This window comes from Anopheles funestus, chromosome 3RL (genome assembly GCF_943734845.2).
Source record: "Anopheles funestus chromosome 3RL, idAnoFuneDA-416_04, whole genome shotgun sequence".
In the NCBI taxonomy this organism is placed as follows: Eukaryota; Metazoa; Arthropoda; class Insecta; order Diptera; family Culicidae; genus Anopheles; species Anopheles funestus.
The window spans coordinates 81,783,163-81,807,401 of record NC_064599.1 but is presented as its reverse complement, the minus strand read 5'-3'; the positions used below and the strand labels follow the sequence as shown (position 1 = coordinate 81,807,401).

General features: G+C 41.2%; 6 protein-coding genes and 2 non-coding genes across 20 annotated transcripts in view; 4 read left to right on the top strand and 4 right to left on the bottom strand.

Moving 5' to 3' along the window:
* The window catches only part of LOC125771824 (uncharacterized), a 225,059-nt gene that overhangs the window by 157,007 nt on the left and 43,813 nt on the right, over positions 1-24,239 (bottom strand). The window lies entirely within an intron of this gene.
* LOC125771829 (splicing factor 3A subunit 2-like) overlaps positions 1-24,239 on the top strand; it is a 227,593-nt gene that overhangs the window by 162,773 nt on the left and 40,581 nt on the right. The gene's annotated exons all lie outside the window — the stretch shown is intronic.
* On the bottom strand, positions 56-709 carry LOC125771844 (uncharacterized). The gene is made up of 3 exons (XM_049442929.1): positions 581-709; positions 264-433; positions 56-197 (listed from the first exon to the last, which is right to left on the bottom strand). The coding sequence occupies exons 1-3, from the start codon at positions 621-623 to the stop codon at positions 141-143; spliced, it is 270 nt and encodes an 89-aa protein (XP_049298886.1). The 5' UTR covers positions 624-709; the 3' UTR covers positions 56-140.
* LOC125771794 (feline leukemia virus subgroup C receptor-related protein 2-like) lies at positions 598-3,161 on the bottom strand. Of its 2 annotated transcripts, XM_049442855.1 has the most exons (4): positions 1,699-3,161; positions 1,542-1,636; positions 1,311-1,488; positions 598-1,241 (listed from the first exon to the last, which is right to left on the bottom strand). In XM_049442855.1, the coding sequence occupies exons 1-4, from the start codon at positions 2,929-2,931 to the stop codon at positions 1,047-1,049; spliced, it is 1,701 nt and encodes a 566-aa protein (XP_049298812.1). In that variant the 5' UTR covers positions 2,932-3,161; the 3' UTR covers positions 598-1,046. The 2 variants fall into 2 exon arrangements, with proteins under 2 accessions (XP_049298812.1, XP_049298813.1); XM_049442856.1 differs by lacking the exon at positions 598-1,241 and having other exon boundaries at positions 1,326-1,474.
* Positions 3,658-4,516, top strand: LOC125771837 (uncharacterized). The gene is made up of 2 exons (XM_049442920.1): positions 3,658-4,022; positions 4,091-4,516. Exons 1-2 carry the CDS (start codon positions 3,708-3,710, stop codon positions 4,247-4,249), a joined length of 474 nt encoding a protein of 157 aa, XP_049298877.1. The 5' UTR covers positions 3,658-3,707; the 3' UTR covers positions 4,250-4,516.
* On the top strand, positions 4,891-22,532 carry LOC125771764 (uncharacterized). Of its 6 annotated transcripts, XM_049442723.1 has the most exons (13): positions 4,891-5,128; positions 5,499-5,595; positions 8,647-8,745; positions 9,043-9,302; positions 9,980-11,711; positions 11,780-11,961; positions 12,059-14,981; positions 15,048-15,182; positions 16,151-16,213; positions 17,022-19,321; positions 19,394-19,496; positions 19,580-20,198; positions 20,264-22,532. In XM_049442723.1, exons 4-13 carry the CDS (start codon positions 9,268-9,270, stop codon positions 20,965-20,967), a joined length of 8,796 nt encoding a protein of 2,931 aa, XP_049298680.1. In that variant the 5' UTR covers positions 4,891-5,128; positions 5,499-5,595; positions 8,647-8,745; positions 9,043-9,267; the 3' UTR covers positions 20,968-22,532. The 6 variants fall into 6 exon arrangements, with proteins under 6 accessions (XP_049298680.1, XP_049298682.1, XP_049298683.1 ...); XM_049442725.1 differs by lacking the exon at positions 5,499-5,595 and having other exon boundaries at positions 9,048-9,302; XM_049442726.1 differs by lacking the exon at positions 5,499-5,595 and having other exon boundaries at positions 19,397-19,496.
* LOC125772496 (U1 spliceosomal RNA) lies at positions 23,018-23,181 on the bottom strand. Its single transcript, XR_007419525.1, has one exon. It is a non-coding gene; the product is annotated as a U1 spliceosomal RNA (small nuclear RNA).
* On the top strand, positions 24,032-24,195 carry LOC125772495 (U1 spliceosomal RNA). Its single transcript, XR_007419524.1, has one exon. It is a non-coding gene; the product is annotated as a U1 spliceosomal RNA (small nuclear RNA).

Sequence of the window (24,239 nt, the reverse complement as noted above, 5' to 3'; positions counted from 1 at the left end):
CCCCCGAAAATTCATTATCAATTTGCACGATACGCTAAACATTACACAGAAAATATTGATTATTTCATTTAGACTGATTTATTTTCACAGAACATCTAATGCTGCGTCCATTGTGTGACGACTTCTTCCTGGCGCTCAGTTTAATCTAGGCTCTTCGGCGGGTTGTAGTTAAAGTAGATCAATCCGCTCTCTTTGGCCTGGAATGGTACATAGAATATTGAGATATTTTGCACCGCAATGCACCATTCAAGATTCACAATTACCACAGTCAGAGTGATGCCAAAAATAACAATACCGGCAGCAAGCACGGTGTTGTACACTCGGTTCTTGCGTCGGTGCTCTTCGAAGAAATCGCCTTCTGGGACGGGCATGTCGTTCATGGTATACACGCGGAAGTTGCTGGGTCCATGATATCCGCGGGACAGGAATGCCGCTGTTTGCATCCATAAATCGCATTTCAGTTCACATACATTATATTGTTCACCAGGTAGCACGGTTATGTAATGAAGGAGAATAAGAACAGAACATCGTTAAGCTGGTGTCTTGCTATCGCAATAATACGATATTGTTTATACATTACCATTGCGGACGGCCAGGTTGGCAACCGAACGTACAGGCAGCATTTTCTATGTTTCTGACTGAAAACTGAGAAACGCAGATGCTGTGCAATGCAAACCACAAGAAATTTTCTTCTTATTTCTTATTTCAGGACACTTTGATAGAAATATTGCATTTTGGCATAAGACGTTTAACGCTGACAAACGCTGTCATAGTATCAGACGCTTCATACGAACCACCATGCAAACACACCACCCTGTTAAAGTTCATATTTGTAAAAGTAGTTAATCGCCCAAAACAGAACATGCAAAACTGGTTTATGGTGGTACTGCGACGGTACTAGGGCTACTTAACTTTATTACACATCACAAATATTGCGTTTTTTGTTTATATTTCCAGCTTCCAACAATACAACCGATTTAAATCATTATGCTTATTTATGTAAACTTATAGAAAAACAGTACAGCTACAGCGTTTTTATGTTCTAATTAACTATCGGTGTCTATCTTCAGCTTCAATCCGGCATCTTCATAGTTTTCGATGTCCCCGTAGCGAACGCTAGCATCTTCTGCGAATTCTCTTGCAGCTTCGCTCTCTATTTCTAAATGAGTATTGAAGCGGCGCAAATCTGACCGAATCAAACTGATGATATTTCCGTCTAGTATAAGAAATGCTGCAAAAACCTAATCGTGGGGAAATAAAATATTACGTACATTAGAAGTTTTTATCAAAAACAAACAATATTTACTCACAATATTTCCCACAAAATCTCCCAAAATGTTTTGGATACCGGATATCATCAATGTGATAACAATGCCAAAAATCTGTGTAGAAATGTTCAATATTCCCATCACTGGTCCATCAGGTTCAGGAAACGTTAGCTCAGCGGCAAACTCGTATCCGATTGGCTGGAAGCCTGTCATGAAAAAACTGAAAAAAAACGTTGCACTTTTCCGACCTCGAAGTAAACTACCCGCACCTACCCGAGAAATACGGAAGCTACTGCTAACAACTTTTTAGAACGACTTTCTAAAGCTAGTGCGAATATCACCAGTGTTACTGCCGAAAGCCGACAGACCTGAGAATACATAAAAGAAAATCGTTGAAAGGAACCATATGCATACAATTATGTGAACTTACCCATACAGCAGTTGCTTTATACTTATGGCTGGTGTCAAGTAAGTAACCGAACACCATAGAACCGATCAGTCCTAGCACGATTAGCGCCAAACCAATGCGCCCCGCATCAGACGCACTATCGGGAAAGTAGTTCAGCACGATTTGGTTGAGCAGCGTCGAGAATGCGTTGAATAAGCCTACGTTGATGCCATAAGCGATTACCAGTATCAGGTAATTATCGTCCTTCAACAATCGTGCCACCGATGGCCAATAGTCCTTCCTTCGGGGTTTCATTGTTCTTTGCAGGGCCTGCACGTGGCTCGGTGCAAATGGTGGTTCGGATTTGAATACTGCTATTACCATACAGGCAATCATGGTAGAAACGCCAGCCACTCCCATAAGAAACACTTGCAGATCAACACCTATAGCGCCAAAGTCGTCGTGATTAACGATTATCATAGGGGTGAGAAAAAATCCAATTGCGATGCCTAGTTGGGCGCCAAAAACTCCGAAAGCACAGACGGAAGAAGCTTCTTGTGGGGAAAACCAGGTAGCCGACAAGCGCGATGGGATGCTAAGTAAAAAGACCTGTGCAATGGCTGAAATAATTTGTCCTACGATGACTATTTTAAACTGCGATGGGTCTGCCGAAAATACTTTGATCCACGCTCCTAGTGCTGTACCAACTGCTCCAATTACTGCTGACTGGCGCATATTTTTAACATCCATAATGTATGACACAGGAAACACGGCCAGTATGTAGATCACCATGAAGATCATTGATGTCCAGTCGATCCACGCCGGTGAAATGTTGTAGTATTTCGCCATTATATTTGCCACTATGCTGTATTGTATCCATTGGACGTATGATATCGCTATGCTGAGAACGCATAAAACTAGTAGGAACCATCGACGTTTGTAAACTTGAATTTGCACTGAGGTGAAACTGTAGTTTTCTGGAATCGTTAGCGTGGATTGAGATACACTTTTTGTAATAGTTTGGTATGTCGTTGCACGTTGCACTTCCGTATGGATCGCGATATCGTCGAAAGATAAATCAAGTCCCATCTCCGGAAGCTTCTGTCGCAATCCATGATGACCCAGTTTTGGAACACACAAAAAGTTTTCGTTTTGTGATGGTATGATCGGGGTCGAAAGTGACTTTTTCCTATCCAGGGCACAGGTCACGATATTCGATTTCTTGAATGAATGCACTAAAAAGCTGGCTTCGTTGGGAATGCGTCGCACTTCCATGTTACGGCTAGGTATACCAGGAAACGGTTTAATTTTCGCGGAATCACAATCGTGAATTCGTTGCAATAGGTGGTAGTAGCGTTAATCAACCACTGATCTGTCGCTGCACGTTTCTTAAAAATATGGGCTTTGTTGTGTTGCTCGTGTATGCATGTTTGATGCATTAAACTTGACTTGTAACATTCTAGGGAAGCTACCAAAGCGCAACAAGGATGAAGATGCAGCGATAAGTTTGTTTTAATTGTTTATCTGCCACTCGCTCTCCTCAATTCAGTATTTACTTTACGTGATAAGATGCTGCACACACTGTTGCTAGCAAATGTGGTAGCACAGAGTCCTAATGTTAATATATGTCTCATACTAGCTGCCATGTGATGATGGCTGATGCGCCAAAATTTTTTCATCAAATCTTTGGAAATATATCTTTCATCCCTTGTTTCTTCTCCTTCCAAAAGGAAGCAGTTAACATCATTGAAGAGTTGTTCCAAAGAAAATATTCTTCACTCCGATGAACAATATTTTCACATAAATGCAGCTCGAGTTGCACAAACAGTATTTAGATTATGGGCCTTTTAGAATTTTTTTAGTTTATGTATAAATACCGATCATTCTTCAGAAAATAAAAATTATTTACCTAATTTAAATTTTAAATTCATAAATTATCCAGCATCGATCAACTTTGCAGGATTGTGATACATTCCATTGTGCGTTTTGCAGTGCACCCTGTAGCTGTCAATGGCACAAACATAACAAAAACAGCAAAATTACAAACCACAATGCCTGGCACGAGGTCGAAAGTAAAACCACAAAAACAGTTCAAAATTTCCCGTAGAAAATTGTGTCGTGCATTAGAAAGACTAGATAGTTTGTCGAAAGAAACACAACCCACCGAACAAACCTTTCCCGGCTGTAATGGCAGTATAATTAACCAGCTCAACACCAGCAGATACTTGCAATCCATCAATTTTAGGAGTAACTGGTTAAATATGTTCACAACTTCCGTCACACGCCATGATTGGGATACTTTTATCAAAACTCTCAGATTAGCTTCTCAAAACCAGAATCATTGTGGAGTGTCAACCGTTATGCGGGTGAGTAGCTTGCGTATATTGTTTTAAGCATTGTTTCACTAACTTGGCATACCTTTGTCTGTCTTCAGAATTCCGTCTTCGCCGTGCTAACACATCCCATCTACAAGGATGAGGAGACATTACGTTTATTGTTGCATACTATTGCACCGTGTCGCAGCGAGAATGATATCGAATTTTGCATTGAAACTATCTTACGCACCTTCGATGGTAACCCCGTCGACAGCTAATGGCAGACGCGATTAGTTCGCGGACATCACTTCTGCAAAACTCAAGATGGATGGATCATGGAAAACTTCCGCTTCATTGTCGTCAGCTAGTGGACTACTTGCCAGACCCCTTTGATAAATACGGATCTACATGTGCCCTATGTTAAATAGGGAAAACGAATGTCGCTTTGTGAAAATACGACAATGAATTAAATTGCATTTAACGATACAATTTTCAAAACAGGAGAATGTACTTTTGAAGCATGCATTTCATGCTCTAATCACCCATCTTATGGACTCGTCTTTTATTTCCGCAGCAGTTAGGTATTTAGAAAGGGGCAAAGGATCAATTTAGACTAAAGTTTAACAACGTTTTATACTTACGTTAGTTGCGATACGACCGTAATTCATCATGCCAGGCGAGATTTGTGATATTGTAGGCTGGTTCATGAATCATCTTAAATAAGTTTGTCGTAAATTTTGTATTTTTCGACGAGTGCCTGCTTCTTGCTCTCACATGCTTAAAAAAAACCACAAGTAGCAAGAGAACAAAAACCGTAGATCGTTTTTTTAAATTAGGTATTTCATTGTTTTTTTGGAATTAAAAAAAAGTAAGCGAAACTGTCAAAACCATACCTGGCACATCCGTGCCACTGCACGGATAACCGAGCATGCACGTAATTGTAATGAAAAGTTCGTGCCGTTCGGACGCAAAAGCTGCGATACTCAAAAAACTTCTCGTCCGAGCCGGTTTCCCGTGTCGTTGAACTAAAAACTATGAGCCATCTTGTTCCTAGTTCGGAAAAGTGGAAACAAAACCAAACTATGTGCCGAGTGAATTGAATGGGCGTAGTTTTTTCCATCAGCAACCATAGCGTACAGTGTGATAAGAGCAGTAAGGTGCGTGCCAAATCTAGTGAAAAAATTGTGTGCCATCAATGCTTTCTTTATGATTTCCTTTTTCCTATTCGCCGTACAATGCTGCGGTCGCTATACTGCTACGTAGTGCAAACGTCATACAACACGGGTGCAGAGAAAGAAATTTTGGTCGAAAAGAAGGAGCGCATAGATTCTAGATCGATATCTGCTGGATTGTTCGTCCCTTCTTGCGTGCCCCACCCTGCCGCGAAATGTGGACCATGTCTCTTGTCTGACTAATCGTTGTTGTTGGCTGTTATGTGGTGTTTGCAAATGCGAAAAAATTGGTTTTGAAAATGATGAAATCATCTACATCATCTTTCCCTGCTGTTGACTTCTTTTTGCTATTCAGCGGCGCAGCAAAGAGATTCTTGGCCCTCGTCTCGTCAAGCGAATCGTGTCGCAGAAGAAGATGAAGCAAATAATGTTCGCGTGTGAGAGCAGTAGTGGTAGGTGGTGCAGCATACTGTGTGTGTACGTGTGTGTTAGTGTGTTGTGTGTGCGCAAATGAATCCGTCGTAAGAAAATTCTCTAAAGTCAATAGGCGGATGCGGTGCGGTGCGGCAGAGCTGTATCTTTTTTTTTCGCGTATTTGTTCTGACATTTCGATTTTATTTCTCTTCGGCGCCTGCTTCGTTGACAGCACCTGTCATATGGTCGCTATCTTTTGTATTTATCAAATGGAAACATACATTTTGCTAACTTCTGTTCAGAACCTTTCCCAAAAGTACTCCTCTGTTTACGGACCGTTTTAAGTTTAGTGGCGTAGCAGGCATAGTTCATAGAAGGATAGCTCACCGTTGCGAGTGTTGCGATCGTGAAACAACATAGTGGAAAACGCTGCATTTCAGTAGTGGAAGAGGTCTAGAGAAAATAATGAAATCATTTCACGAACGAAAAACAACTACGACTTGTCCCATAGAAAATAACAGGTAGAGAAAAAGAGTAGTAATGACGTGTTCAGTGTAGTGACGTTGGAAGCTCTATCGAAATCATATTGCCAATAAAATATAAAGCATCCTAAAAGCAATACTTTCATGAGGATAGTATCGTGCGAATAAGAACTACTAAGTCGTATTACAAAGGATCGGATAAGAGTGTAGTAGCAGAACACCACAGCAGAATACGTTTCATACAACAGTCGTTAATGAAAGTATTGTTTTAACGATGGTTTATTTCACCATAATGAGTAGCTTACCCCTATTCAGATATTTTTATCACGGAAACTGCATCGTGTTGACGATTGTCAATTGAATCTAATGTTCAGTTTGATAATCTATGCGAATCGCTAGTTTGATTTCGTGCCTTAACCTTCTGTCTGATACACCGAAGGTCAAGGTTCGAGACTCATCTCAATTAGGTTCCATCATAGCCAGGACTGGCTAATTGCTGGCTACGTGGTAACAATCCTTCTAGTAGGCCATCACCATGTGACAGGCATGACCTGGTAGCAAATCACTTCTAAAGCTAGGCAGCACAATATTGTCGAACATTATTTATTAATTAGAGCCTTGGAACCTTTGGAAATCGTGCTTCAATGAATGGTTTTACTCCATCTATACAATCCTGCTAACCATTGATATCAATTAATGCGGCTAGGCCCCCATTCCTGCGACCAAATATTGTAGAATTTTATCATTCTTTTGTTGGGATGCTATCGTATGGAGCTATCGTATCAGCTTTTTCACCTTTAACTTCCGTTTCACAATAATGCGCATTTTGCAGAACTGCTGCATTGTTAATAAATGTGACCCATGTACGGACATACACATTGATATGACCGCAGTCAAGCACATCCGGAAAATCTTGCGTAGTCGCTTGTCAAATAGAGGAAGAATGAAATATGAGTGAATGGGATATGTTTTCGATACGCTTTGCTAACGATCTGTCTGTGAAGCTGGTCGTGTGCAGCTCTCTACACATTTCAGCACTTCACAATTGAATAATGCTTGAATCAGCATTCTCTTGTTGAAAGCTGATTATAAGCAAAATTTTGTCATGATTAGACCTACTGATGGCTCGGAAAGGTGGATTTCTAATTCGTATGCTATAAGAAGTAACTTGCTATGTGGACTTTCATATTGATTTGTTTATATTGCTTTTTTTATGAGGGGTTTATAACAAACGTTATAGATTTTGCCCAGCTCTGTGTCTTGTAACACTTGCTCTGATGATCTTTTGGTTCGATTTCCCCTTGTCTGCGCTATCTAGACATGCAGGAATTGCATATATAGGACACTACATGGTCTGGTCGAGATTTTCAACCCTTACCCAAGCGTACCGTTAAGTCGTGCATGATCAACTATACTATTTGCCTAGTCCATCCTGGCAGATATACCTAGGCGAGAAGAATACTAACAAACGCTAGTGGCCATTACTACAGCTGCTCAAAGCTAACTCATCTTTGCCTTTTTAATATTTTCTCGTCATCGTGTCATGGTCAGCCTGCAACATAGCGCCCTACCAACGGGGGTTGCCTCTAGCCGGCATCCAAGCGCCATGATTCCAATTGCAACAACAACCTTCCTACCATTCGTTCAATTTGGTCCGACAGATTCGTGCGGCGTGTGCGCCAAAGCTCTCGCTTCGGCGCTGTGACGTCGACACACCATAACAAACGCGCCCTCATCTCTCGCACTAATGTTTGGCGGTCATGGCAACCATATTGTCTGCAGCGTACTTTACTGCGTATTAAATGTCTTCGATAAGGTGAACGTAACGGAGCGCGGTTCAGTCATATATAGTTGTAGAGGAATGTAGAATAATCGTCGACAAACACAACTCGTCAAACTACAACTGTTTCGATTGTGGGGTTTTCGATAAAATACGGAACTGTCCTTTGAACCATGTCCAACCAACTGTCCAACCAAATGGCCGGAAATGAAGGATACGATCGATTATTACTGGAATGAAGGATTGAAAGGAACCAGGTTGCAGGAAAGGAAATGGATCAGATCGTGAACTTTGATAGTATTTGAAGCTCATTTTCATTTGTAGATCTTTCGATACATCTTCCTTACGATTTGGCGAAAAAAATGCGAAACAACACCTTCTTTATCTCCTTGGTTTTGTTTTCACTTTCGAATGTGTGGACCGTTTCAGTTTGTTTCTCGCAAAATGCTTTGGAATCAGTGGGACAAATGTTGTCCTACAAAGATAGCGTACGCCTCAACAATCTGATAAACCAATTATCATTTGAAATCTGTTCGTGAAGCATTAAAAATGATAATATTAATGTAAATGTTGTTGTTCAAAAACGACAAATGAACAAATGAAAAAAATCATGTTTAATAGTTTTTAAGTTACCCACAACTAGCAGGGGTTAGAAATAAGATGTGTATTTTTTGTGTTTTATTTATTATGATTTCCTTGAACAGCAATAACACGATTAAGTATTGCTCGTTTATTAATTAATCATTAACTTGCAGCGTTTAATTAGGAACTATCGTACTACGCATAAACCTATTCTATTGTTTGTTTTGTTTTGTTTTTCTTTACAGACCGATAAACACTTCAGTGGTGTTCTCTCGATCCAGTAGGAATGAATGAATGACTACCGAATGAACGAAAAAACCGATCGACCATTTCAGAAGCAAGCTGTTAGTACCCAAGCTTAAAATATTCCTTTGTCCTTGATATGATAACCGCAATAACCACTACAAATTAACGGCAAAAACAAATTAACGAGCTGATGTATCCGATCAAACATGCTGTGCAGGCAGTGTGAACATGCAAAATTAATTTAAATTTAAGTGGTGTAGATATGCCGTCCGATAACGATACATTCGAAGACATTATTCTCAAGTTATTGCAAAGCCTCATTAGTCATAGTCTTTCTAGAAAATAGCAACTAATAATTCAAACTTTTTGGAACATTGTTTTTTGTTTTAAATTAGGATAGAATCGACTGCTGCAAGTAGCAAATGGATTAAAAATACGAAGCGAATCACGAAAGCAAAATTAGCCTTTCAACCATCATCTTATGTACGGCGCCACTAACGAAAAGAGCAGATTTTGGATAAAGTGAAAAACTCAGTTAATCGAAGGCAAGATCACGACGACGCGTTGGACTAACAGTTTGTGAACATTGGATAGAAGCATGTTGCAATAATGCCTTACAAATGGGAGCCACGAAAAGAGCATGTTTTGGCAGAAGGTAAGTCAATCCAATAGTCTATTGATCCGTCTAATTGCATTTTAAAGCAATTTTTAAGTATTGTATCTAAACCGGCCTCATCTTATCTGTGGAAACATCAATAGTGTAACTAACTGTCAAAAACTAATCGTAAAGATAGGCAAATAATTTACGTTCACTAAAAGTGAAAGGATTGGTACACTTTCAAAATTTTAACGTTAGCTTTTGGGCCGTGCTTTGAGTGAATGCTTTGTGCACGACAGTGTTCGTTAAACGACGTACCGTGCAAAGGTGTTCGTCTCATCCAAGAACAAAACCGTCTTGGTATTTGCTTTAGAATAATTATTTTTGTTATATTAACGATTGAACTAATCGAGCATTACGATGCTCTGATGTCACTAGCCACAAAAATAGTTTTGTTGGATACATTGTTGATCGTTTCATTCCGTCGCCAACAGTAATCCGTTGGTCACTCTCTTAAGGATATCGGAAAAACAAAATGTTTGCAATATTTCAACCTGTTTGGGGATTGCTTGTTAAGGTGCATTTCAATGGATGGACATGTTTAAGGTAGTTGTAATGTATCTCGCGGTTTTCGGTGGAAATTTGAGGATTATGAGTGTGTGTTTTTTGTTTGTTATTAAGTGTGTTCCTACTCTGTATTGAAGTAAGTTTCTCCTTTCTTTTCCTGATTTCAGCAATTCGGTCCAGGCAACTACACCTGTAGGAAACAATCAAGAAACACAACCAAACTTGAGAGTTTCATCGGGAAATCAGCAACAGTTCAATAACCATCGTGTAAGAAGATTACGCTCTACTAGTCAATCGACGTCTTCAACAAGCTTGAACAATATAAACAATAACAGCAGCGGTAGTACGGCAGGAAATACTTCCTGTATATCTACTGGTAACAATACAACCAATTGCACTGGGAGCTCTAGTAGTGGTAGCAGCAGCACTAATAACACTACAAGTACGAACAACAATATCTCTACCTACAACCACAACAACTGCAGTACGCTAAGACAACAACGCCATCATCATCTTCATACAATCCGATCTGGTACTTCTAGTACAAATTCAACGGCATCCAACACGGGGGGTTTAATCTCAAGAGTATTCGAACATAGCAGCGGTAGCGGCAGCAGCAATAATTCATTAAATTGCACAAACACCACTGTAAATACCGCTACTGGTACGATATCATCTGGCGGCGGTTCTACGAACAGTCCTAGTTGTAGTGTAGTGACAGCATCTGGTGGTGCCGGTACCGGAGCAGGTAATCATTTTCGTCGAGTATCCCCCGGTGACAAAAAAATCCATTCACAAATTAAAAACGATGACAAGATGGATGAAAGAAGGCAACAACAACAGCGAACCCCTGTTAAACAACATCAACAAACGCGCGATACAACACCAACCAGTCGTAAAACGGGAAATCGAAAGGATGAAGGAGGAGCGGGAGCACCAGGAGGAGCTTTGGCCATCAGTGAAACGTCACCAAAGAAACACAACAATGCAGTTCGATGTCACGGGATGATCTCAAAGGTGTCCACCGTGGTTACTGATAAAGAAGACAATGAGGCTGCCGAGTCAGTGGTAGAATCCGACATAACCGTTCCCGTAGAGGCCAACGAAAGGATGGAAATGGTGTCCAGCAAGCAAGAAGATGCAACAACTACAGAGGATGATGGTGGTGGTGGTACTGTCGAGGAACATCATCCAATTGGATCGACGAAAATGCTGCCCGAGCAGGAAGGAAATGAACCAACGACCATATCCCAAGAGGAAAATAGTACCGCGGAAGCAAAAACGACACGTCGTTCAAAAACAACAACTAAAGACTCGGGCATATACGGTGAACAGCAACTATCCAACCACCATCTGGACGAGAACGGGGTGGCAGAAGATGAAAAAGAGGAACCGCATGAAAATGATGATAAAGAAATGGATGTACAGATACGCCCGACTGACCCGGAAAATGTTCATTATGCAGAAGGTGATTCGCGTGGTTCTGACAATGCGCAAAGTCGGACCATTCTACGTTTCGTGCGCAAAAGTCTTGAAAACACGGCCATGTCAGTGATATATTCGAAAAACTTTATCGAAAATGAAACTATTGAGACGGAGTATCCGCGCAATCTGGATGATAATATTGAAATTTTAAGTCGGGAAGCAGAGAATTTAGCTCTACAGTTTAAGCCTTCGGAAGAAAAGCTGGTACAGTATGGTCCAATCTTCGATCTAGAGAAATTTGAGGAGCAACGGAAACAACAGAAAAAGGAGGACGACGAGGATGAAGCTATCGGCATATCACCGTGCGGTCGGTTTCTAAAGTACGATAAAGAGGTTGGTCGAGGATCATTCAAAACGGTCTATCGTGGGTTAGATACTCAAACCGGTGTTGCCGTTGCATGGTGCGAGTTGTTGGTACGTGCAGGATTTGATATGATGCAACGTTGATCGTACGGTTAACAATAATGTGCTTTAAATTTTAGGAGAAAAAGGTAAACCGAGTTGAGCGAGCTAGATTTCGAGAGGAAGCAGAAATGCTTAAAAAGTTACAGCATCCTAATATCGTGAGATTTTACAACTACTGGGAAGCGGCACCAACGGCTGGAAACAAGAAGAAAAACATTGTACTCGTTACCGAGCTGATGCTTTCCGGTACTTTGAAATCGTAAGTATTGTGCCTATTGCTATCGAAACGTTCGTTGTTAGAACAAGAAACGTTCGATTTCAAATTGTGTATATGTTTTTGTTTTTGTATATTGCAGGTATTTGCGTCGATTTAAAAAAATTAATCCAAAAGTGCTGAAGTCTTGGTGTCGGCAGATTCTAAAGGGTTTGCATTTCTTACATTCACGCACGCCGCCTATCATCCATCGTGATCTGAAATGTGATAATATATTTATAACCGGAACGACAGGGAGTGTCAAGATAGGTGATCTAGGATTAGCCACACTGAAAAACCGCAGCTTTGCTAAGTCGGTTATCGGTACGCCGGAGTTCATGGCACCGGAAATGTACGAGGAACATTATGACGAAGCCGTCGACGTGTACGCCTTCGGCATGTGCATGTTGGAGATGGCTACTTCAGAGTATCCATACAATGAATGTAATACACCGGCACAGATTTATAAAAAGGTCACATCCGGTGTGAAACCGCAAAGTCTAGAAAAGGTGGAAAATCCAGAGGTGCGTGAGATCATAGAACGGTGTATACATGATAAAAAGGAAGGACGACCAACATGCAAGGAGCTGTTGAACTGTGAATTTTTTTGTGAAGACATTGGTATCCGGCTGGAGCCCATATCGAAGGATCTGTTCCTAACAAACCCGGAAAATGTGCGCATGGAGTTTCGGTTGCGCATTATGGATCCAAAGAAGCGTGTTAACAAACACAAAGAGAATGAAGCCATTCAGTTTGACTTCGATATTCGCGTTGATGATGCTGAAGAGATTGCTAACGAAATGTACAAGTCCGGTATACTGATGGAAGACGATTCCAAGACGGTGGCAAAGATTCTTAAAGTGCAGATTCAAACGTTGTTAAAAGAACGAGAAGAGAGAGCCCGACAACAGCAAGTAGAAAAAGACAAAGAAGCTCTTCAGAAGCAAGCAATGTTTGCGCAGCAATTGTATCAACAACAGCAAATACAGCAACAGTTAGAAAATGATCTCCAAGTGACCGAACTTCAAGTACCGCAGATGACGCAACCAGTTCCTGTTCAACTAACGCAACAGCAGCTGCCTCAAGCATCCCAAGGATATTATCAACCATCGTCGCTTCCATCTTCCCAAGCACAGCAACTAATTTACCAGCAGCAGATATCTGCTCCTGTCGGCAATGAGCAACTGCAGCAAACCTATCAACAACAATCTGTTGGAGGTCAGTTTGTTATAGGCCAAGGTATACCATTACAGCAGCCGATGGCACAGGTTATTCAACAGCAACAGCAGCACCAACAGTTCCTTAATCAAATGGTGTCAACTCAACCAACGCAGACAAATTTGGCTCCAACGCAACAACCAAACTACATACCGCAACAAGTGTTTGTAGATTCCCAACAGCAGGCCCATATTATGCTTCAACTACAACAGCAGCAGGGTCAGTCCCAAGGAACAAATTTACAGTATATGAACCAAATGGGAGCACAACATCAGTTGGTGCAGCATATATTTCAGCTACAGCAACAAAACTTTGCTATGATGCAACAACAGCAACAACAGGCCGAACTACAGGAACAGATTTCAACACTAGAACAACAGCTCCAGGGAATTATTCCAATTCATAGCCAACCAGCCCAGAACATACAACAACAGCAACAGCAGCAAATACAGCAGCAGCAGCAACAGCAAATACAGCAACAGCAGCAGCAGCAGCAAATACAGCAACAGCAGCAGCAGCAAATACAGCAACAGCAACAGCAGCAAATACAGCAACAACAGCAGCAGCAAATTCAGCAACAACAGCAGCAGCAAATTCAGCAACAACAGCAGCACCAAATACAGCAACAGCAGTTAAAACTACAGCAACATCATCAGTCGCCACAACAACAACCACAGCAACAGGCACAGCAACATGTTCAGCAACAGCTACAGCCTCAGCACCAGGTGCAGCAACAATCACAGCAACAACCGCAGCAACAGCCACACCCGCAACTTCAGCAGATGCAAACGCAAAATGTTTACATACAACAACAATCTCAACCACCTGCTAATAACCTTACGAACAACCAGCCACAGCAAATACAGGCCAATCCAAATATGTACATGCCGCAACACCTGTGCGATACCTCAGTGCAGTTACACCAGTCTATGCCGAATCAAATTGGAACTTCCCAACCACCACCGCAGCCGAGCTCCTCAACCACGATTTTGATGCATCATCAAGTTGTTGCCTCACAGCAACCTCCATTGCCGCAACCACATTTTGTTAAACAGCAATCACCATCTGTACTGACTCAACAACCGTCACAATCTCAGCAAACACAAATGACTCAGACGAATCCGGTGCAGAACGCTCTGATGGGGCAACAGCCTTCACCAGTCTCTGCAATGGTACAGCAAACGATTACTCAGCCTCATTCCCAAGGAACCGCTCCACAAGAACTTGATGGTTCATTGGTAGTCACAAACTCTGGTCCCATTTCATCAAACGAAAACAACTTACTAATGCAACAGCAATTACAGTATCAACAACAACAGCAGCAGCAGCAGCAGCAACAACAGCAGCAGCAGCAACAGCAAGAACAACAACAATTGTTGCAACAGCAGAACTTTCAGCAACAAACAATTGCTCAGCCAATGGTCCATAATTCACAAGACGGTACACTGTTGCATCAAGCTGTAGCATCAGCAAATTATAATGCTAGCCCAATTAATGGTGGACAACAAGGGACTAATATAATGGCACCGACTGGAACAACCACTGCAGGAAGCCAGTCCGCATCGGCTGGTGTCCAAGATGCTAATGTATCGACAGCCACTCCTTCCATACAGGCTGCACTACCGAAACGATTGACAAACGAGATGAAAAAACGTCGCAATCATCGTTCGACGGAACGAAACCCAAAACTGCACGTACTCGGTTACGAGAACAACATTATTGAATGCGAGATGGAAAACCGACCAAAAACAATTAAGTTTAAGTTTGACCCAAGCAATGTTAACCCGGTCGAGGTGGCCCAAGATCTAGTAAGTATTTAGCAAAGGGAAGGAAAGATAAAAAAAATTATTAACGCTATTATTTACCATTACTAGGTCAAACAAGATCTACTAAGCGAATCACAGACAACGATATTCATCGAAATGGTTCGCGATATTCAACGACAACTAAAAGAAAATCCAAACCAATTACCGATTGCATCACAATGCTATCGCCGCTCAATGGAAAAGGTAAGAAACGCCATCATGCTTTCCTTCTTCGTATCCTCTTTCCATCCATCACATTGTTTACCGATCACTCTTTTAGCGTGTATATGTGTGTTTAGGGATTGTTGCCCATTGGTTCTCATAAAATTACACGAGTGATAAAACACATCCTGAATTAACTTATGCGTCTTTATATTTTGGTTCGTTTTCATTTCATTCCGAATTTATTCGACGATCATTATTTTCTACTTAACGAGTGCTTTAATGAGCAAATACGTTATACTTTATATATAGCAATAAAAAAGCTAAATATGAACTTATCGGATACGGTGTACGGTTTGGTAACAATGTAATGAACTTTAACAAAGAATTAACACAAATCTCTATGCTTTCATATCGCTATGCATGATCTGTTTCTTTATCGTTTTCTGTTAATCAATTTGTAGCTAAAACCACTAAAATGTACGCGAGTCAAAGAGGAGATACATTTTTAATCTGGCATAAATAGCACTCAAATTGTTTGTTACGATACGTCTATTTACAACAACCGCGCGCAAGAGAAGGATACGCAGTACGAATTGGCGAAAAATTGTCGATAAATCATACTTTTCAGATACACTGTCCATATTTTTGGTTATAGGTTATAGAAAATGAGCAGTTGTTTTTTTTTAATTGACGAAAACCAAATTCTATCACATTGAATTTTTGAGATCAAAATTTAATATATTTTATACCTTACTGTTATGTTACATGTGCTGGCAAGCGAATATGTTATCCTTCATTCTGTATTAATAATTTATATTTCTACAACTCCTTTACCCTGTTCATATCACTCGTCAAATGTCCCGTAAAACACATTCCAAAAATAAAATAAAATACATCACTGCTCCGCTCATATTGTTAATTCATACTCTTAACTGTATTTAAATGAACACTATTGTAATTTTCCGCAACGATATTATCAACAAACAACAACCACCTACAACTACCAGGTGCGCCATGCGTCTCTAACACGTCAGCGTTCGAATTTTAAAACACACCAGAGACATAGATCTGTAAGTGCAGAATATCAATTTTTTCCCATTTCTTACTGCTCGTTTTTACTCCTTTCCGTGTTCTTAAGTTTGTGTACATGTTCTCGTTTCCCGTCGTGTGTGTCTAGTTTGCATACCGTTTGTTTCCCCCCCAGTGAATGTAAACTAACGAACTGTCGATTGTACATCAATGGAAACATTTTGCATGATGAATTCTTTGTTTTTTCTTCTTTCAATACACTCATATTGTTTGTTTTCTTACATCGCTTGCATCACGCTTAGTTCGAGAGTCTTTTGTTTTCGATTTGAAATTTACGATGCTTTTGTGATTCGTTTGTGTGTTATTTTTGTTCATCTGTTTATTGTTATGGCAGTAGTTTTGGTTACTCTATTCGTTCGCTAATAATATATGAACTTGATCATACGATTCGATTCTAAACGTCCTTAAGGCGCATTCTGCCATAGCAGATAGTGAAAATCTTTAATCGATATTGGCATCTACAAATTAAAATATGTTTTTGAAGCATGGCAACTGTTTTAATGAAAAATTTTAACTTTTAACAATAACGCTGCCGAAATGCTTCCGTTGCACGAGTTCTTCTTTATTGGTTTTTTAATTCCCATATTTCTCGTACATTTCACAGTGATTTGTAAAAGGAATGTAATTTTTTCTTCCTTTGTTAAAAATATAATAAATAACTGTGTTCGATACATCCTGCAAACATATCGTTTAGCCGTAGACAAAACTATGAACCTTAACTTATCTTTAATTCTTCTTTTCCTGAATCATGTGTCATCATTCCTCTGGATATGATGTTACGCAATGTAGCGTGATGAAACATCGACAACGGCAGCAAATTTTACGCACATTTTTGACCCAACCATCATTGATCGTCAAGCGCTTGGCACAGGGATATCAAGTACAACTACATCCTCGACATCATCGTCGCCGCTGTCCCAACAGCAACTGATCACATCTTTAGTTGCATCGCAAACGAACGATGAGGTAGCTTCGCTCGAAAAAGCACAGTCAAGCGACGAAAATGGTACTGAAGGTACTGCAGGACCCATGCAGGATCAAGAACTTAATAATGGGATAACCGCTAGCAGTGACGATAACCATCAAACGTCCGTTACAACCGTCTGCATGATAACTGACGAAAGTGTTATCGATAATAATAGCAGCTGCGATGAAAATTCCCGTAAAGCAAGCACTGTTAGTACGGATTATACATCGCACGAGAACACACCGGAAAACACAATAACTTCGGGAAGCAATTTAAGCATACTGCAGCCTCGTTTAAGCTTCGGCGAACAGGACAATATGGGTGCAGTAGCAACATCTGGCGAACGTCAATTGGCACCATCGCTGGTTCCAAACGAAGGATCGTACGCATCGGAGGAAACCGAACCCAATGCAATGGTGGCCAATCAGTTGGAAGGAGCACAAGAGAGTGTTGCTAGTGTGGCCGGCGATCCAGCTGTTGGTGCTGTAACTTCCACAGCCATCAGCAACCTTCAGGCGACGGAATCTTCTAGTCAAAATATATATCAGTCTTCATTGTCTAATGTAAATAATGCCGAAAGTAGCAAGACAAATGAATTGATGCAGGTTGGTGACGAAACAGTGCTTCCGGCCGATGAAGGTATGGTCGAATCGCCAACCAACGAATCAAATAAAACACCGATGGTTACTCCCCAACTGAAAGAACGCAAACTTTCGCGTTTCTCTGTTACTCCCGTGATTTTGCCGGATGCGCTAGTCATGAATGAGCAACAAACGGGCATATTGAGCGTGGTGGATTCTCCTAAACCTATTCTTCCGAACACTGGAACAGAAACTCAAACTGAATGTGCAGTAGAAATGGTGGATCCTTTAGCAGAACCGCTTGTACCACCGCAAGCCACAGATAATGGCCCATTTCGATCTGGTTCGATGGAATATACTTTACAACCTACGTCATCTCAACTCACGCAAACTGTTGAATCCGTGGATCCGAATTTTACAAATAGCTTCAACGAAGGCTTTCAACAACAGCAAGATATGTACCTTCAACAACAATCAATCAACCTTCAACAGCAGTCATTAGCAATTGCACAGCAAATAACAACAAATTTCGAAACATCTGCGGCTTTGCAACAACAGCAGCAACAACTGCAGCAACAGTATCAGTTACAGCATCAGTTACAAAATCAGCAATTCCAACAATTGAACCTTCTTCAACAATATCATCAGCAACAAGGAAACAATATGATGCTAACCGAAGCCAATATGACAGAGGCCGATCAGCAGCAGCTGCAACAAATTCAACTCCAGCATCATCAATATCAATCGCAACTACAGCATCAACAGTATGCTTATCAGCAACAGCAGCAGCAAATGATGCCGCAGCAGCAAATACAGCAGAATCAGCAAATGAGGCCAGTAGAGCAGATCACTTTGATGTCTGCACAGCTCTCTGTCGATCAGGGAACGCGTGAAGCGATGGCCAACAGTAACCGAATGCCAGAAACGTTGGAACAGCTAAAAATAGGGTTAGAGAACATAACACACGTTCACGTGAACACGAATAAATCAAGCGGCGGATCAGCAAGCCTTTCGTCGCAGGCTAGCGCAACAGCACTATCCGCGATGGTTTCGCCGCATCCGGTGCCCTATCCGTCTGACTCGGGACTAGCGCAGCAATCGCAACAGCCGCAGCAAGTGATGTTTTATCAGTCACATGAGTATGGTACCACGGACGCAAATGGGGCGCCTCTAAACGAAATGCACGAAGGAGCCGCAACAGGTGGTATTGTTGGTAAAGCCCAAGAATATATCGTTGAAGGTACGAGCTACGCTGCCGTCGTTGCTGGTGAATTTATATCTCAGCCTGCACAACAGCAAACCGGCTCAGTGCAAGATGCATCGACCGTCGGTGGATTGCAGACAGATCAGACGCAGCAGTACGTATCGAGGCGTACATCTGCGGAGCTAAACAACACATCCATTGCAATGGTTCCAGATTCGTTAGAACCGAGCGGTTTTAAGGAATCGGTCAGCATTGATAGCAGTAACATTGATTCGAGTAGCTCGCATAACCGTGAAAAGCCACTATCCAACCAGGGTAGTGTGGATCGTATCGACAGGTAAAAAAACACATTTAATTTGCCGTTTAAAGAAAACAAATGCCATAACACGAACCTTTAATTTCGTTTTAGTAGTGTAACTGGCCTGCAGTTGAAATTGGCACAGCTAACAGTTGGAACGGATGCATCTAAAGCAGTCACGATAGGTGCCCCGGATCAGCAATCAAACTTGCCGGTAAGCATTTTGTACCACAAAAAAGAAAACTTTATCTATTCATCGCTTTAACGGCATTAAACGGGGTTTTGTGTCCATTTTAGCAACAAATCCATTCAGTTGTTACGAGCCCATCTGTCGAGTCGAGCGGAGAGATGAAGGTTCTAAGCGAACCAAAACCGCTGATTCGAAAAGTTTCGCGCTTCCACGTTCAACCAGTGCAGGAATCTCTACGTGCGGTTGAGCAACAGTCACCAGCCGTTAGTGCACAGCTGAAACCGGTCGTAACGATGCCGGATGATGTACAGACAAACACTGCATTCTCGTCACCAACGGATGAAAAGTCCTGCCAAACCTTCCCTATGCAATATCAACAGCACCAGCAAATGCAACAGCAGACGGCAGCGGTTATATGCGAAGTTCCAACAACAAACGATCTGGAAGCAAAACTAAATCAAGTGCTCCCGAAAACTCCAAATGTGGAATCAGCAATACTGAATGCTGGGAACACCGTTTTGCAAGGAACCATTCAACAAGCAACAGCATTACCATCAGCATCTACCTTAAAAACATCGCATACTGTATTGTCTTCAGCAAGTGTAACTTCGACAGTGCAGATAGTGCAACAGCAGCATCAGCAGCAGCAGTTGATAACCATACAGCAACAACCACAGACACAAGTGCAAATGAACGCACAGGCTGCGATACCGGCAAATACAAACAGTAAGATAAACTGATCGTTATCGTTCGTTGCAGCTTGTAAATAACTTTTTACGTTTTTTATATAGATGGCGTACAAACGACATTGATGGATAGCTCCAACTACACCGTCGTTTCTCAACAGTCTCAGCATCCGCAAACGCTTGCAGTAGCCCCACAACCACAACAGCCACAGCTTCCACCCGAACCGAACTTCAATAATTCAGATATTGGACATAATTTGACCGCCATCCAAACGCATCTGTGCGGGTTGCAGCTACTGCCAAGCGCCCGACAACAACTACAACTGCTGCTGCAGCGTCAGCATATAGAGCACGAGGAACTGAAATTGCGTCACTTTCTTGAGCTGGAAAAGTTTCTGAAGCAGCAAAAAGAGGAAATGAAGCTACCTTCGGGTCTTGCTGCAGCCGCTGGACCGCACCCCAATCAAACTCAGCCAATGATCTCAACCCAGTCCTCGTCACAATCCGTTGGCTCGATATCATCGACTACAGCCCCCGAAATGATGACGGATGTTACCTCGCCCACTGTGGCTCCCATGAACAGTGTCGGATACGAGATGAACTGCCAAGGCAAACCGCTCATGACGACAGCAGCATCATCGTACAACACGAGCTGTAACACGGACAGTGGAGCTGGCAGCGCAACGGACACAGATCTGGAACTAGAGACCTATACAGCGGCTGCTTCTAATAGTATAGATGCGGCAGCCATGTTACAGCAGCAGCAGCAGTTCCAACACCAGCCACAAAATCAACAGTTTCAACAGTAGCAAAAATAATACAGGAGTTATATGTTCGTAAATATATCTATATGTAAGTATTTCTTTGTTGTATCGGCCGAACAATGTTTTAGTTGAGCATCAGTTGTGCGTGTTACTGAATGCAAATGCAATGTTGTTTGCCAACGATTTTTGATCATTTTTAAATTCAGATTACGCTCCACACTATCTTCTTCTTATTCGGTTGTTGTAAATAGGGACGAACAAAAATCATGCTACCCCCGGTATAAAGAGAGTTCATTTAATGAGCACGATCATTGCTATTATTATTACAACTACCATTGCAACAAACATCTACAATAGTTCAATTTCATTTTCAATCAAAAATGGCCCATTAAACGGTGGAACGATGCAATATTTGGCACCGTTAGCAATGACTCGATTCTCAAAAAAAAAATAATAATAATAATAAATTAGCCAAATGGTATGTTCCGCTCCTCAATTCAACATTATTTTTGATTTCGCTATGAAAAAGAATAAATGATTACATTTGTTACATTTTGCACATCAATAGACTTTGGTATATATATATTGACGTATACACGCAACACCTGTATGTGCTTAAATGTATATTGGAAGCATACTATACAAATATGGAGACTCATTTTAACAACACCTATATCATTAAGGGTATCTAGCTTGTGTGGTTATCATAGCATTAATGATGCTACGCTTGGCTATTGTTAATACGTTCTAGGTTTTTTTTTCTTCTGCCGATGTTGAAGCGACATAGGTACAGAAAAATGTTAATAACGAGAAAAATTAGACAATTACATGAGTATAAAAAAGTTAAAGAAAGCTGCACAAGAAGCTGGTGTGTGTGTGTGATTGTAAAATGGAAATGCTGGAATCGAAATATATTGCTAAACGTATCATTATAACACGGAAAGCCGAAGGTAAAGAGAGGCAGGATGCATACAATATGCGTTAAATTGATTGAAAGTAGCTATGCCATAAGAAATGAACTGTAGATTGTTTCTATTGTTGTTCCATTATGCGTTCGATTGCTGCTGTTAAGGGATCAAACATGGTAAAATGTTTAACAAAGCTGGTTTGATGGACAAGGCACATTCAACAGCAAGGAGAAATAGATGATAGTGACGCCATTTGGAAAGATAAAAATATATTAACTTCTTCGGCATATATACATATGTATGTGACCGCTACATTGCGCATAAGGAGATGTAAAAGATTCAATGTAATTAAGCGAAAGGGGCTCTCGGTGTATGACAGTTCGAGTAAGTAAGTGAAGCAGCAAATTTACCACTACATGGGCTTACTTATGATAACAAATAGGCATATTATGCGGCTGGTACCCCATTGTAGAATATTTGGGAAGTTGAATGAAAACTTACTGTAGGTTGATTTGCTTTCTCGAAGCTCTGGATCGCTTGGTTTACGTCCACAAAAGCTGATAATGGCATACCCGCGAGAAGTATAGCAGAGAGTTTGGTACGTTATGATCCAGATTTCACACAGGGTCACGCTAAAATTTACTGTATTATATTTTATTCAACATAATTAAGATATTAAATATCTATTCACATCCCGCTAAACCATATTTTTTCATTAATGCTAATCATGCTAAATAGCAATCAGAAGAACGCGGATCATTACTATTCTGAGTGCAATTTAGCCTGAAAAGTAATGTAGTTTTCCAAACATGTTTTTCTATGGATGATAATGTTAGTTTTGAAAGAAAATAACATTTGTTTTTGTTAAACAAATGTTCTCTTTGTTTCATAAAAATACAACACACATAACAAACGTTATTGAATGTCGAGTTTGCTTAACAATTTTATGATTATTTTGCTCACAATACATACCTAATTTTAGATTTAAATTGGATTGTTTTCAATTGAATTGCTGGTTCTCCTGTTTTTAGTCTTTAATGAATATTCCGGGTCGAACGTGGCACAAGAGTCTGCGTCGAATAACAGTTACAGCAAGCCTTGTAGCAGGAGCATGCGGAATGTTCTCTACCTAGAAAGAGTTCTCCTCGTAGGAGGAATATTCGCTTGATTTTGATGAACCTCAGAAATCGGGATGTGCGCGGACGCACTTCCCGGCTACCAAAAATTGCGCATACGAGTTATCCACATGAGGGATAATCGCAGGGGTCAACCCAACCGAAGTGCAATGGGAGAGCCTCGCCCTGGGGGAACCGCCTTCGTGATCACGGTAACCCCTATGCCAGGTAAGTATGCTTTCGTCGTGCTTCGCCGACCCATCCCATTGCACGGCGACATATCGCACTAGTGATGGTTTGTGTATGTCCTTAGAGAAGGTACGTATTTGTTAGGTAACCAATTTTACCATGGCAGACACAAGCCGTGGAAATAATAGGGACGAAAAACAATTCATAATGTATTGAGCAATATTTCCAAAGCTTACCTATTTGAAAAGGTACATGCAGCATTGAATCGGTCCTGAATGTTAAGGTACAATATAAGAATGACGATTCCAGCATAAACTCCTTGCATTTGTGTGTGAACGGATAAATTAAAAAGACAAAGGTGCAATGATTGAGGGAACTGTTGTAGGGTTCTATGCGTAACAAAAAAAAGTGCGTAGATGACCTTATGCTTGACAATCGAAACATAACTCGTTTGTTGACAGTGGAATTGCCGGGGAAGCTAACAACACTTTTGAGCTCACAATTACTGTGCATGAATGATTCCGGAAGCCATGTATCGATTTTCTACATCTTCTGAATGTTCGCTCGGTAAGTGTAATGCAAGAGTTGTTTTTCCTGGGAACGCCTATCTCGTCAAAATGCATAGATTCTCAATGCTGCATGTACGTTTCCTTGCCGGCTTGAATATCATTCTATGAACTATGAACTGATTCTCGTTCCCTTCATTTCCACGACTTGTGCGTACAATGATATTCCTGGTTACCTAGCAAAGTTATACAAACCCTGTAATGTCCTGTAAGGACATTCATAATGGGAAGACGATAAGACGAATGAAGTCCTATTGTTTGTTGATGCAAACCATCACTAGCGGGACATGTCGCCCTGCAATGGGAAGGTTCGGCGAGGCACGGCGAAAGCATACTTACCTGGCATAGGGGTTACCGTGATCACGAAGGCGGTTCCCCCAGGGCGAGGCTCTCCCATTGCACTTCGGTTGGGTTGACCCCTGCGATTATCCCTCATGTGGATAACTCGTATGCGCAATTTTTGGTAGCCGGGAAGTGCGTCCGCGCACATCCCGATTTTCATTCAATAACGACCAATATCACCCCGTCACTAAGAGCTA